The sequence below is a fragment of the Mustela erminea genome, chromosome 8, assembly GCF_009829155.1.
Source record: "Mustela erminea isolate mMusErm1 chromosome 8, mMusErm1.Pri, whole genome shotgun sequence".
Lineage (NCBI taxonomy): Eukaryota > Metazoa > Chordata > Mammalia > Carnivora > Mustelidae > Mustela > Mustela erminea.
The window spans coordinates 114,063,351-114,079,322 of NC_045621.1; the positions used below are offsets into that span (position 1 = coordinate 114,063,351).

Below are 15,972 nucleotides of genomic sequence, written 5' to 3' on the forward strand. Positions count from 1 at the left end.
CTGTGCCACTTGGTGGGATAACACTTCGACTGCCCGCCACTACACTAGCCCTGGCTGGGGGGGTGCTGAGCCTTGCCCTCAGTTGTCACCATCGAGCATCACAGCCAGGACCGGGTCACACACCCCCACCGCACCTTTGCGTCTTCATTTACACAAAGGTTCCTGCAGTACGGTAGCTGTTTTAATACAAAATCGAAGACATATTTCTCATTAAAAATCTTAGTAAAACTCTATATTCCAATATGTGCCTTCCACGCTGCATTAGAAGGGCAAAAACAGGGTGAGGAAAAACTCCATCTGAGTACCTATTCCGAAAAGTGGACACGGACGTCCGCGTGGGCGCCGCCGCCGCGGTTACTCTCCCACCCGCACTCGGTGCCCTAGGGCAGACAGACCAGCCTTGGGTCGCACGCCAACCGGCTCCAGAAACTCTCCATCCGGGGGCCTCTTAGACGCCGGCGGGAGCGCGCACGCCACTACCCTAGTCTGAACGGAGTCTTCCAGTCACGTGCCAGCGCGCCCTCGCAGCGGCGCGCACCGGGCGGAAGTGAGGTCGGTGGCTCGTTGGCTGCGCAGCGTCGGCTGGTAGCGCGGGCTGTGGAGAGGCGGGCCAGGCGAAGCAGGGCGACTGGAAGCGCGGGCCGGGGAGGCGGCGGCGGCGACCGGGGACTTCGAGGCTCAGCCCCCGCATCGGAGCACGCCTCTGCGGCGCTCGCCTCTCGCCAAGCCCCACCGCCGAGCCCGCCCCGGGCCGGCGTGCGCTGGTCACTGAGGCCCAGGCCGCCGCCGCCGCCGTCGCGGCGCGGTGAGTGCGGGCGGGCGGGCGCCCCCGGGTGGGGGCGGGGCGGAGGGGCGACGCGGCGCCCTCTTGGGCCCCCGGCTGCGCGCGAGCCGGGGCGGCGGGCTCGGGCGGCGGCGCTGCCCGGCCGGAAGTGCGGCGCTTTGTGCGGCCGGCCTGGGGCGGCGCCAAGGCGCCAAGGTCGGGCCCGCGGCTAGGGGTTGTCTGGCGCCGGGTTCGGGGTACGGCCTGTCGGCCCCTGGGCCGAACCTCGGCTGTGCTTTGCCCGGTGGGGTAAACCAGGCAGCTGGGAGCCCAAGGGAGGCGGAGCTGGGCGCGGACTCGCGCACGGGCAGGTGCGGTGTGGGCGGCGGGGGAGGGGGGTGCTGCCCAGGTGGCCGGTGAGAGGTGGAGTCAGTGCACAAGAATGTTCCCTTTGCCTTATTAAGGTCCGACTCAGATCCGGTCAGGAAAACGTATGAAAAAATGAGAAGCAGCAGGGTGTTGTTTTCTGTAACTTAGATTTAGGATTCTTATGGTTGTAATCATTTCGAATGTGTAAACTATTCACTTTGTCTGCCCACGAAGTGAAAATTATTCCATTTGCCTGCCAGAAGCTTAGTGTTCGCCCTCCGGCTTGAAAGGCTTTTAATGATTTCTTCAGAAAGGACGTTTCGTGGCCCAATCTGGGTTAACTTTGAAAAGAAGGTGTACTTTTGCAACCTGTCAACAAACGGTATTTTTCCTTCATAATATATGTAAATGCATGTAATGGATTGTATGAGTTATTGTTTCACTCAAGTCATACATAAAAATATTTTGGAGAGTTTTTGCCTGCAGGAAAAATTTTGTCTTGCTCCCACACCTTAAATTCTCAAGTCATCCTTGTGTAATTTGAGAGTTTCTCAAATATTACATGAAAATGTTTAAAAGTTTTTCTTGTGGACAATAATAGGGACACACTTTGCAAATTTGTTAAGTAAAGTAGTGTACTATTTTTGCTGACATCCAGTTGGATAACTTCAAGTTCTCTTTTTTAATGCCAAAGCTAGTGTGTGCATATTGTGAAGGGTTTTTTTGTTTTGTTTTGTTTTGTTTTTTTCCTTCAGCTTAATAAAGCTAGCTTGCTTTGGTTGGGGTGTTTGCATGTTTCTTATGTTTAGTTGTGTTTGTGACTAAATGGAAGCTGAGGATTGTTAGAGGTCTCTGAAGGCCTTCTGAGTTGGAGACAGCTGGCCGCCTGTGCGTTCTGCCTGGTGTTCTTGGGCAGCAGTCTCTAGAAATGCTGAGCAGGTAGCAGCATCCCCTCTTCCTGGTTCCTGTCCTTGTAAATAGTGGGAAGATTGGGTTGTGCCTGTGAGGCAAGTGCCTGCATCTCAGGAGGAAGCACCATCTGCTGCTGTTGCTATTATTGCCCCCTGCCTTTTTATCAGGCCATGATATATTTGTTAGGATATTGATTATTCTGCTCTACACCTGCCTTTCAACTCATTTTCATTTTGAGTTTAGAATTGTGATACCAAAATCATTGGAATTTTTGAACACCAGGAAAATTAGTATAATGCCACAGAGGTAGAGGATTAGAATTGAAAAAAAAAATTAAGTGGATTTTTAAAAAAGATATTATTTATTTATTAGAGAGAGAGGGAACACAAGCGGGGGCGGTGAGTGGGAGCAGTAGAAGCAGGCTTCCCACTGAGCAGAGTGTCTGATGCAGGGCTTAGATGCTTAACTCAGTATGCTCACTCAGGTGCCTGAAATTTAAGTGCATTTTAAATATCTTAAATTTTTATAGGTTCTGTAGAAAAAAAAAAATACATATATATATATTTAAAGTAGGCTCCACGGGGCACCTAGGTAGCTCAGTTGGTTAAGCAACTGCCTTTGGCTCAGGTCATGGTCCCAGGGTCCTGGGATAGAGCCTGATGTCAGGCTCCTTACTCAGTAGGGAGCTTCTCCCTCTGCCTGCTACTTTGCCTGCTTGTGCTTTATCTCTCTCTGTCAAATGAATAAATAAAATTAAAGTACGCTCTGCAGCCAGTGTGGAGACCAGCATGGGGCTTGAACCTACAACCCTGAGGTAAAGGCCCAAACTGAAATCAAGAATTGGAGTCTTAACAGACTGAGCCACCCAGGACCCTTATAGGTATAGGTTCTGTAGTTTAAAGGGAAATTTTTGTCCACCAAACTTGTCTCACTTAAACAGCTTCTTTTCCAATATCAGTTGAAACACCTATAAGAACCGTGGTACACCAGTGTGATAAAGTAATAGTTACTTTTTCATGTCTGCTTTCCACTCTACATCTCTGTCTTTGGAGTCTGACCAGTCCTGTGAGAACTACATGAATTTCTCCCAGTAGGTTGCAAACCTCAATAGTGAAGGGAGACTTTGAGGGAGTTGAGAAGAACTTTGTCGTCTTACATGCTCTTCTTTATAATATCAAACGTTGCTGAGAATTTCCAGTGTTGTGCTAAAGGGTATATCTTGTATATTAATATTAGTCTCTGAGAGAAATAAAATTTAACCCTCTTGAAATTAGTTTTGTTGGTATGAAATACTATTTAAAAGGCCTTCAAAGTTTTATAATTTCTGTTGTGTGTGGGAACTTTCTTTAGATCATGGTACCTTTTGAAACTAGAGAAAATAATACAGTGATGGGTCTTAAATGTATCTTATCTCTGATAATTACTGGATTTTCAAATTCAAGAATTTTTGCTGTCATCTTTTTTAAAGGTAAATCTGAGATTCGGTTTCCTGGTGCAGGTGTCAGACCACCCGTAGGTATTCTGACAGTTGAGTCATTCCACATGGGTTTAAAAAAAAAAAAAAAAAAGTGGTACCTTCTGGATCCAGTGTTGGAATTGGAGTCTTTGGTCCTCAGTAAATCAGACTGGAAAATTGGTTTCTGGGTTGCCAATGGCACTAGGATAGGAGGCAGAATGATGATGTGTTTTTTCTTTATTTTTTTTGTTACGCAAACTTGAAATGAGTAACAATACCATATGCAGGCATAACCCAATACCTCAGCATAACAATCATTAGTATTTACTGTAGTTTTCCTTTTTTGTAAGAATACTTAGAGACATCATGTCTTTTTTTTTTTTTGTATGCCTCAGCATATACTTCTGAAAAATCTTGTCTTTATGTAACCAAAATGCTATGACCATACCTAGCAAAATGAATACCATTTGATACTTAGCCCATATTCACTTGTGTCCCCAAATCCTTTAAATATCTTCTTACAGTTTTTTCAATCTAAACCAAAATCCAAACAAAACTACGTAGTGGTTTTAATGTCTAAATCTATTTTAATCTAGAACTGCCCTCCCTGCCTTCCCGCCACCCCCATCCCCACCAGGTTTCAGACCATTGACTTACTGAAAAAAACTGGGTTACTTGTCCTCTAAGATGCCCCATCTTTCATTTGTGTCTGATTGCTTCATGGTGTTATTGATCCTATTCCTCTAACTTCTTTTTCTGTAAACTAGACTGAGCCACCCAGGCACCCCTATAGGTATAGGTTCTGTAATTTAAAAGGAAATTTTTGTCTACCAAAAATTCATTAGATAGGATTCATTAGATTTATATTGTAATGTTTTTGTAGTAGTACCTTAGGTGATGCAGAGTAATTCTGTCATATGAGCATGCATTTAATGTTAAATAGTTTGATTTCTTGGGGGCACCTGGGTGGCTCAGTAGGTTAAGCCTCTGCCTTCAGCTCAGGTCATGATCCCAGGGTCCTGGGATCGAGCCCCACATCGGACTCTCTGCTCTACAGGGAGCCGGCTTCCTCCTCTCTCTCTGCCTGCCTCTCTGCCTACTTGTGATTTCTGTCAGATAAATAAAAAAATCTTAAAAAAAAAATAGTTTGATTTCTGGAAATGTTAAGATTGTCCAGTGGGTTCTGCTTTCATAGTCACTAATCAATAAATATATGGTGTTTCAACTATTCTGAGTTATATTTTATTTTTTTTATTTAATTATTTTTTAAAAGATATATTTATTTATTTGACAGGCAGAGATCACAAGTAGGCAGAGAGGCAGGCAGAGAGAGAGGAGGAAGCAGGCTCCCCGCGGAGCAGAGAGCCTGATGTGGGGCTTGATCCCAGGATCCTGAGATCATGACCTGAGTGGAAGGCAGAGGCTTTAACCCACTGAGCCACCCAGATGCCCCTGAATTATATTTTAAATAAATGTCTCAGCTTCATTTTTTTTTTTTTTTTAAAGTAAGCTCTATACCCATATGGGACTTGAACTCAACTATCCTGAGATGAAGAGTCACATGCTCAACTTCATATTTATTGCTGTGAAAAGTTATATTTCTATCACATAGTTCTTCAAAAACATTCAGAAGATACATATAAGCTGTCTGAGTGCCTAGCACTGGTGAAAAACAAAGACAGCTGAACAAAGTATTTTTCTCTGCTCTTGAGGCTTAGAATCTTGGAGTATTCTTATTATTTGAACAAGTAACCTAAGAAGCTTTTTTTTTTTTTTGGACATTAGTTCACAGACTTTTTTTTTTTTAAGATTTTATTTATTTATTTATTTGACAGAGAGAGAGAGAGAGAGATCACAAGTAGACAGAGAGGCAGCAGAGAGAGGGGGAAGCAGGCTCCCCGCCGAGCAGAGAGCTCGACACGGGACTCAATCCCAGGACCCCGAGATCACGACCCGAGCCGAAGGCAGCGGCCCAACCCACAGAGCCACCCAGGTGCCCCCACAGACTGTTTTTATATTGCTCAGTCAAGCCCTTTTATTGGGTAGGAGAGGGAACCCCGCAACATTTTTCATCAATCTTTTTATATTTTCTTGCCTAATATTTTCAGTTCATTAAGATTTTTCGGTCTTGGGGTGCCTGGGTGGCTCAGTGGGTTGGAGCCTCTGCCTTTGGCTCAGGTCGTGATTTCGGGGTCCTGACTCTCTGCTCAGCAGGGAGCCTGCTTTCCACCCCCTCCACCCCCTGCCTCTCTGCCTACTTGTGATCTCTGTCAAATAAGTAAATAAAAAACATCTCCAAAAAAAAAAGATTTTTCGGTCTCTTGAGGAAACATTATCCTCTGGGGAGGTAAAAATGCTTTTAGGAAATAAAACTTCTGGGTAGTTTGAAACTTACGGTATTGAGAATCCATAGGCAATTCTGTGTACTTTGTAGTGACAAGCGTATAGTGGAATTGTATTATTGGTTTACACTGAGATCCTTATGGCAGGAGAGCCTTGTGTTCAGTGCTTCATTTGGTTGTTTACGATTTTTTGGCTGTATGAATAATAAAAATTCGTGTACAGATTTTTGTGTGGATGTATGTTTTCATTACTCTTAGGTATATTCCAAGGAATAGAATTACCAGGTCACCTGTGTTAGTCTACCATGTTACTCATGAGCTTCATTGCCTACCAGATGTCATCTGCTCAGCCCTACATTTAAGGGTCTACACATGATGGTTCTAAGAAATTAACCTGTGTTTTCATAATCATCTGTGTTAGTTCTCTACAAACCCAATAGCCCCGTATTCCTAAAGTGCATCTTGCATTTTCTCTCTTCAGTGGCTTTTTGGGATCATACTTGTTCAGAGCTACTACTTTCTATAATCAAGTTTTTCCTGACTGTTCCTCCCCTCACCTGTTGAATTTTTGCTCTCTCAACCTTCAGAACATTTCATTCCTTTATAGTACTTACAGAGGGAATAGAAGCAGTCCTCCCACTGCGCAGGGAGCCCAATGCGGGGCTTGATCTTAGGATCCAGGGACCATAACCTGAGCCAAAGGCAGAAGCTTAGTAACTGAGCCACCCAGGTGCTCCTCATGTCTTTTGTCTTATAGGCCAGAGTTCTCCAATATAATCTCTATCACCTACTTGTGACTGTTTAAGTTAAAATGTAGTTCCTTAGTTGTGCTAGCCACACTTGAGGTGTTCACTAGCCAGCCATTAGTGGCTACTTTACATGTACAGTTACCATACATTTTCATCTTCACAGAAGGTTCTATTGGACAACACTTTTCTAGATTGTAAACTCAGAAGATTGTGACTTGCCCTTTTTGTGTTCTCTGTGGCCTTTGCATAGTGCTTTGCTTATCTTGAATTCAATTGAGAAAATTAGGTTCTGGCACAGAATAGAGAAACAGAATTTTGAGAATTATATACTTAGCAGATCATAGTTGAACGACAGAGATGAGGGCTTATGCAGTTCTGTTGGAGATCCACCAAGAATAGGTTAAAAGTACAGGGTAATAGGGATTGGCAATTGCCAATTTGTTTATTCTTTTTTTAATGCAGTGCTTGAACTCATGACCCTGAGATTAAAGGTCAGTTGCTTAACTGACTGAGCCACCAGGTGCCCCCAGTTTGTTTATTCTATTTTTTTTTTTTTTTAAGATCTTATTTATTGGAGAGAGGGAGTGTCAGAGATAGAGGAGACCATGAGTGGGGAGGAGAGGAAGAAGCAGCAGGGAGCCTGCTGAGCAGGGAGCCCAACATGGGTCTCAATCCCAGGACGCTGGGATCATGCCCAGAGCCCAAAGCAGACACGCTTTACCGATTGAGCCACTTAGGCACCTCCCAGTTTGTTTGTTCTTAACTCTGTGGTAAGATATGTAATTGATTCTCCTGCTTGCTTTCTGTGCCGTTCTATCCTTGTTTTCTCTCATCTGTATTGTAGGCTGCTGTCCATATGGTAGTCCCTCGGCACATATGACTATTTAATTTAGGTTGAGGCTCAGTTGGAGGACTCTTGATTTCGGGGTCATGAGTTCAAGCCCCACATTGGGTGTAGAGATTACATAATAAATTAATTTTAAAAAATTAAGTTGAAGTCAGATAAAATTTAAAAATCAGATCCTTCACTAGCCATGTTTTTGGGGTGCTCAGTAGTTAACTTTTAGCTAATGGCTGCCTTATTGGAAGGCACAGATAGAGAGCATCTTCATTGTTGCAGAGAGTACTGTTTGTTAGCACTGATCTAGACTAACCTCTTAGTTGTAATTGTGGATGTCATAGTAACTTTGGCTTAGAAGTTTAAAAAAAACAGTTATTTAAGTAAGAATGGCCTAATCACTGATGTTCCTGATTTATTCCTAATTTAGACTAGAACTTGTTACAAAGTCTAGGGATATGACTGGGTATTTTTTTATGTGTACTGAACTTCTTGATTGTGATTATTTTTAAATGAGTCAGGTAAGCTGAGACTTTGAAGTGGTTAATTTTTGCAGTATGTTTTTGTAATGGAATTTGATACCTGCAGTGTTTGAATGTGTATATGTTTTTAGAAAGTCAGCAGGTCGGGCACCTGGATGGCTCAGTTGGTTGGGTGTCTGCCTTTGGCTCAGGTCATGATCCAGGGGTCCTAGAGTCGAGTATAAGCAGCAAGCTTGCTTCTCACTCTCTCTCTCTCGCTCTCTCTCATGAATAAATAAAATCATTTTTAAAAACAAGAAGTCAGGTACTTGCACCTCTTTTGTCCCAGGTACTGTTACTGGTGCTAGAGATACTACAGTAAATAGGAACAAGTCCCTGTTCCCTGTCTGTCACAGGCTACTTTCTGGTGGGGGATGTGGTGGGTGAGGCAGACACTAAATAAGTATATATGTGTACATTTTGTTTATTTTTAATTTTATTTATTTTTAAAGTAGGTTCCCATTGTGGAGCTTGAACTCGTGACTGTGAGAGCAAGACCTGAGCTACACAGGCACCCCTCTTTATTTTTAGTTTTAAGTAGACTTTTTTAGAGCAGTTTTAGGTTCACAGAAAAAATGAGCAGAAGGCACAGAGTTCCCATGTACCTCTTGCCTGCTATTGCCCTATCCTGTACTGTTTTTATATTTAAATTTAAGATCCCCTTCATCCTTACTACCACCATTCCACACCAGTGAGGAATATAGGTGAGGAATATAGAGTAGTCTTAAACATACTTTCATAATACATTGGTTGACAGAATTCAGAGGAGCTTGCTGGAGATACTGATGAGAATCATATTTTTCTATTGGGGAAGGGGTAAAATGATGCTGGTGGCTGTGCAAGCTCTTGAACTTTTCAGGAAAAAAAAAAGGATGAAAAAACATCAAATGGATTAGTAGAGTTGGTAGACTATAGCTGATTTGTCTCTTAAAACAGATATATATTTAACAAAGGTTATTTAATAAATAGAGAAAAGTATAAAAAGAACACTAAACCTATCCCATCTGGAGATCATCTCTGTTCACATTTTTTTTATATTCTTCCAGATTTTTTCTGTTTGTGCTAGAAGTGCACATGCCTGTACTACATGTAGGTGCAGATTTAGGATCATACTGCATAATGCAGCATTGTTCTTTTCCTTTTGTCACATATCAGTCGTGTTTTTAAACACTTTAAAAAGTATCTGTGTAATATTTCATATTCTGCATAGGTCTGGTTTCCTTAACTATTCTTTGTTACAAGAACATTTAGATCATAACTTTTATTCACTGTTTTAAGCAGGGACATAGAGAACACATTTTCCCTTAGCTTCTGATGGACTGAAGAAGTTGGAAAGATTACAGTGTTAAGGTGGGCTTTCATCAGAACTTCTGGCCTGCCTTTTCTGTGTTGGTTGGCAGCAGCATGAAATGCCTTGTTTCTCATCAACTAGAGAAGGGACCCTTGCTGCCTGCTCTTCTGCAAGTGATATTGGAGAAAAACCAGAGAATAAAAGTGCTTGGCTAAATTACTTTTTTTTTCCTTTTTAGTTCTTGAAATCATGAATCCTGTTTATAGCCCTGGTTCTTCCGGAGTTCCCTATGCAAATGCCAAAGGAATTGGTTATCCAGGTAAGCAAGTAAAACTTTGTTTCATTATTGAAGTTCGAACACTTGGTAAATTTCCTTGTTGCTCAGAATGCTTTCAGTTAACAAACCTAGCTCAAAGTGATCTATACAGAGAAGAAAATGTTTTGGGTCATGAAACTGAAAAATCAAGAGCTAGGACTGGCTTTGGTCAAAGCTTGATCTGGTGGCTCCAGCAGTTGGACTAGGATCTAGTTTCTACCTCCTAGGCTCAACTTCACTTCCTCAGGATTGGCTCAGTGTTGGTCACAGGTTGCATGTCTCTCCATTGTGGTCTCTTTGTGGTGTTCAGCAACCACCCCCCAGTAGTACCCTAGCTATGAGCCTCTATCTCTACTCTATAGGAAGTCTCCTTGGGGCTTCTTGTTCTCTAATCAGACCGATCCTGGGACGTGTTCTGATTGCACTCTGCTTCCATCCCAGGGCCAGGGAGGGGATTCTACTAATTAATTTAGACCTGAGCCACTTTTCCTCCTTATTGGAGTCAGCTAGTAGAACATGGGCTGTGAGGGAGGTGGTTAAGCAAAATTTGGGGGAAAAGGAACTGGTTGTTTGAAAATAGCAAGTGGACATCCTTATCGGTGACATCTAACTAGGAGTAATTATTTGTAATGTTAAAGTTTTATTGTGGATTTTTGCTTTCCGTGCGTTTTAATAACCCACATGGGGAAAGTGAGGCCTTAGGCCCTTGTGAGTCTGGGGTTTGGAGGTGGGACCCCTCATCAACCTGGTTCCTCCAGCAGATGATACTCCCAGGGAAGAGTTAGAGTAAAAAAAATCCATTCACTGTCTCCACAAGGCAATTTGTCTCTGCTTGGGCTCTATAGGAAGGGAAGATCTCTCCTAAAACTTTGTGCCCAGTCAGGAATGTTGGAGGCTGTACTTTGTATTACTTGTACTTACCTGGGGGGTGGAGGGCAGTCCATAAATTTTAAGAAACGAACATAAAAAGTAGTCTACAGCCTGCATTACCCCCAGCACCTGAGAGCAGCAAAAGCAGATCTGCTGTGGAGGCACATGTTCTCATTCCAGGTTGTATGGGTTTCCCGCAAAATTATTATAAAACATGTGACTTCTTTATCACATAAGAGTTACCAGTCATGACCAATTTCAGGAATAGAATATCAGATACCACATCATACAAGTTTAGAGTAATTGAAGATCTAGAAGAAATAAGACTAAGAGGGGAACAAGATACTGGGAGAAAAAAGAATGAACTGGAATTTAAAGAAATGAAAAAGCAAATCATTTGAACAAAATTCAGGTTAAATTGTAGGTAAAACACTGCTAAATGGGAGAACAGGGCTGCAGAATAAGGGAAGAGGGGGCAGTAGGAGACCAGTTAAGAAATCGAGATGTCAGAAGAATTGGGGAGAATTAAGTGCTCCAGAAGGACTGAATGGAGAGACAAGAAGAGGAGTGACAGAATTTTCCAGAATAATGTAGTAGTGAGACCTGTTGTCTTTAAATTATCAAGACAGTTTAAACAGAACGCCAGGTAGCTTCCTGAGAATCCTGAGTGGATCTAGAGCAAGGGAAATAGGCAAAACTCAATGGTATTAGTTTTACCTGATAGTTTAATAAATCAGTGACTGTCATATTCCAGTTCTATGCAGGTTGTCTAAATTTTGTTCCAGTTCTTTGATTGGTCAGAAGCAGGGTTGACAAACTTTACATAAAGGTCCAGGTGTAGTATATATTTCAGGCTTTGTGGGCCATAGTGTCTCTGTTGCAACTCCTCAGTTCTGCTTTTCCAGAACTGAAGCAGCTGTAGATAATACTGTGTGTGTGTATTAACACTGAAAATAGCCTCAGTAAGTTGATTTTTTTTTCCCCCAAAGTGCAATAGTAGTGACTTTTCAAATACTTTTTTCCTGCTCCCTTCTCTCTTGGGACTCCATTTATAGGTATGTTAAACCATTTTACTCTATCTCACATCTATTGCATCCTTTTTTGTATTTTACATTATTTTCTTCTGTGAGTTTTAATGTGGATATTTTGCACTGATCTGCTTCCATTTCACCAACCCTGCTAATTTTTCTCTGATTTGCTAAAAAACCCATTTATTGAATCTTTTCATCTACTCCATTTTTTTCCTCCAACATACTAAGTTATTTTAAAGACTTTGTTGGTTGAAGGCTGTCTGTGAATTACATGTGGGTTTGTTTCTATTGTCAATTTGTCTTTTTCTTTTGTTTTTCAGTTATGCAGTTCTGTCTCTTGTCATGCCTAGTGTTTTTTCATTGAATGTAATATACAGTATATTAAAAATTGTGGCTCCAGTTGATGTCTTCCCTTTGAGGTGGATAGCATGCTGATTAGCTTTTTTTTTTTTAACTGAGCTTTTTTGAGGTATGATTGACAAGTAAAAATTATATATATTTAGGTTGTACAGTATGTTTTTTTGTTTTGTTTTTAAGAGATACTTGTCAGAGAGCAAGCATAAGCAGGGGGAGCAGAGCAATAGGTAGGGGAAGAAGCACGCTCCCCACTGAGCAGGGAGCCAGATGTGGGACTCAATCCCAGGATCATGATCTGAGCTGAAGGCAGACACTTAATTGCTGAGACAGCCGGGTGTCCCAGTATATTTTTTTTGTTTTTTTGTTTTTTTTTAAGGTGTATGTGATGATTTAATATATGTATACACTGTGAAATGATTACCACAATTGAGTATACTCAAATACTGTCAAATTTGGGAATTAGAATTTCAATACATAAATTTTGAAGGAGACACAAATACTCAGTTCATATCATGCCCTCACTGCAATTGGTAATGGACACTGAGATGAAATTAGAGTAGTAGGCATTTTTGGGGAACATTTGTGAAAGGTCTAATGAAGAGGACGCAGAATCAGGTAGTGGGGAGCCTCAGGACTGTGCTACACATTGCTGAATTCTCAGCTCATGGGGGAGCTGTGAGGGAAGAACTGGAAGTTAAAGAAGGCCCTCATTAGGCAGAAGTGGCCTTTGGAGGCGCTGCTGCCAGAGGCTGGCAATCCATGTACTGCTCGTGGCTGAATAACGGCTTCTTTTCTGGAATGGAGATTCAGGTGGTGGAGATGTTCGCTTTGCTTTGTCAACTCAATATATCCTAGAAATCATTCCATGTCCGTTTACAAAGGTTTGCCTTGTTCTATTTTTATTTTGCAGAGTACTGCTGTGTCACCTGCATCTTGTGGGGTTTCCATAGTTAGATTCAACCAATTCTTGGGTAGATGTATTGTTTGAAGTATTTTGATATTCCTGTAATATTACAGCATATGTTGATTGTGGAAGTTATCTTCAGAGTGGGTTCCTTGAGATGGGATTGCTGGGTGAGAGTGTAAATGCATACTTAATTTTTTTTTTAAAGATTTCATTTATTTATTGACAGAGAGAGATCACAAGTAGGCAGAGAGGCAGGCAGAGAGAGAGAGAGAGAGGAGGAAGCAGGCTCCCCGCTGAGCAGAGAGCCCGATGTGGGGATCAATCCCAGGACCCTGGGATCATGACCTGAGCCGAAGGCAGAGGCTTCAACACACTGAGCCACCCAGGTGCCCCACATATGTAATTTTTAAGATGCTTCTGATTTTTCCTCTGTAGTATTTTTACTGTTTTGTATTCCTACCAGAAGTGTGTGAGGCAATGGTCTCCCCACAGTCTTGCCAACAAAGTGTGTTTTCAGTTGGGAGTTTTACCAGTCTCATGTTAGAAATGGGATAGATGTAGTGATAGTTAGCAATTCTGTCCAGATCTCTACTGAATTTTTTTCTTTTTTTTTTTTAGTTTTAAGAATTATTTGTATTATTAAATTTTCATATTTTGTATAGTATTTTTTGTTAATGTAATTTGCAAGTATTTTTTCTTAGTTTAATATTTTTTTACTTAGCATATGGTATCTTTTGCTCTGAAGTTTTTATTTTCATGAAGTAATGAATCTCATAAAAGTGGTTAGATTTGGGGTCACTTACAGTCTTTTACAAGAGGGAAGTCTGGGCAGTATAGTTTCTAGCATTCCAGTGTTTCTGTCCCAGAAGGGAGCTAGACCAGATGTTGAAGGAAACAGTCCATAGTACTAGCAGTGAGGGGCATTTTTAGGAACATGGTGGTGTTGCCAGAAAGATTGACAGGGATAGGAAGGAATAGTGCCTCTCAACTTTGATGATTGGAGCCCTGCAGGTTGGAATTTTCTAGAAAAATGAAGAAACAGAAGATGCTACAACCAGGACCAGTTAAAACAGTGTTTGTGGGGTTCCAGGGAGGTAGTTCTTTTTTTTTTTTTTTTTTTTTAAAGATTTTATTTATTTGACAGACAGAGATCACAAGTAGGCAGAGAGGCAGGCAGATAGAGAGTGAGAGAAAGAAGCAGGCTCCCTGCTCAGCAGAGAGCCCAATGTGGGACTCGATCCCAGGACCCTGAGATCATGACCCGAGCCGAAGGCAGCGGCTTAACCCACTGAGCCACCCAGGTGCCCCCAGGGAGGTAGTTCTTTCAGGGGTTTCCATGTGGGGGTTTTGTATGGCCAAGGTGGAAGGTCAACTGTGCAGGGGTTCTGGGTCAGTGTGGTAGTGTATGTGTGGGATTTGGTGGTGTGTGAGGGTGGTATACTTCTATGCGTAGGAATAGAAAAAACATTTAAAACATCCTGTCCTGTTTTTGGTGGTTAATTATGCTGTTTTAAATACTTGTTATATGGCTTTTTTCTTTCATTTTAGAGCATGTTTAACTCACTGTTAGAAGGTGAAGATAGGAAGGGCCCAGCAAACATAATAATAGTGTTCCAGGAACTCTCAGACAAGAGACAAGTACAGAAGCAGACAATGCTGCTGGAGGATTTATTGGTAGACTTTGTGGAGAGTTGAGGTCATTTGGATTTTGTGGGAATTGTTGGAGAAGTCTCTAAGATATGATATAGGTCAATAGTATTTTAAACTTTGTTTTTTAACAATGAAACCTTAGAAAAGATTTGTAAGTGGTTCCTTAGTACTAAGATGAGTTACAGCATCTCCCAGGGTGAGTTTCAGGCAGGCTCCAGAGCCTGCTTATCCTCCTGCTGCTCACAGTTGAGGCTTCTAAGGAAATGCTTAGGATTCATTGAACACAGATTGAAAACCACCTTCCTGGTCTTTTAAAAAAAGCCATCTTAGGTCCGTGGAATCAAGTGGAATCTGTCCTTGATGTCCAAAATAAGGGAATCTGATGAGCATTTGATCCCCTCAAACTGTTTTCTAAGTAATTGGACAAACAGGAAAATGACAATCTAGGAAGGAAACTCCAAATGGCTTCTATTGAGGTAGGGGAGGATCAGTTTTGAGAAAGAAGAAAGCAGCTCTGAAGCAGAGGATTTGTATATGAAGTGAGAACTGGGCACTTGCAAGTAGGGATTCCTTGGGGGCAGTGGATCTGAACTTCTGTCCTTGTCCTTGGAAGAGACCCGTGGAAACTACAGGACAGCTGGAGCAGGAGGTGCAGCAGTGCAAGGGCATCCAACCTGTGCTGGAGACTGCAGGGATTCCTGTAAGGCACTTTATCCAAAATCTTTATAAATGACATTCAGATCCACAAAGATTACCTTTGGAATTCTACTCTGAACTCTACTCAGTTTTCTCCTTTATGTTATCCTACTACCCTTATGTTTTTTTCACTTTGGTTACTCAACCACCACAATGCCTTAGATATCCCTGGGAGACACTTTTCTCTGAGTCTCAACAGTGTCTTTCATTTGAAGTCTGCCTTTCCATTTCAACTTTATTTACAGGTGAGGGGAAAGAGGGATGGAGAAGTTAACACCTTTTTACAACTAGTTTGTGACAATAGTAAAGACTAAGGAATGTGGGTCATCTTTGTTGGTTCTTTGCCCTGAATATAGGGAAGTAGATTTTAATGGTCCAGCTGTCACTTGAATGGAGCATTTTGAACTGTGAACCAGATAGGTTCACCCAGATAGGTCTAGGGAACCTTACAGGGGTCCTTAGGCTCTCAGGAGGCCAAAAACAGGTAATTGTGGCCCCTTTGCTTGTGGATGCCTGGTAGCCAGGATTTTGACTATAATGCTGTCTTATTTGATGTTTTTATTGTAGTCACATTTGATGTTTTTGTTTTATGGTTGCTTATGGTTTAGTGTTACTAAGGAGTCTCATTTATATTAATAAAGATTAGGTTGCTTGCAAGTGGTTTGTGAAATTGGATTTTTCCCATTTCCGTGTGTCGGTGTGCCAGTTAACAGCTCTCTCATCACACAGTTTCCTAGCATTCTTACTACTGTTGCCAAGTAATAAATTTTGTGATGAAAATTAGGAGTTTTCTGACTTCAGCTTAGTTTTGTTTTTTTGTTTTGCTCTGTTTTTTGGCATTCTGACTCAGTTTTCTGCTAAATTTTTTCAATTGCCTTTACTTACAGGTTTAAAAGACTTAATT

General features: G+C 41.8%; 1 protein-coding gene across 1 annotated transcript in view; it reads left to right on the plus strand.

Moving 5' to 3' along the window:
* Positions 1-521: 521 nt before the first annotated feature.
* FAM168B (family with sequence similarity 168 member B) overlaps positions 522-15,972 on the plus strand; it is a 43,149-nt gene continuing 27,698 nt past the window's right edge. The window contains exons 1-2 of the mRNA XM_032354034.1: positions 522-805; positions 9,480-9,560. Coding sequence (XP_032209925.1) covers positions 9,491-9,560 — 70 coding nt within the window. The 5' untranslated portion in view covers positions 522-805; positions 9,480-9,490. The remainder of the gene's footprint in view (positions 806-9,479; positions 9,561-15,972) is intronic.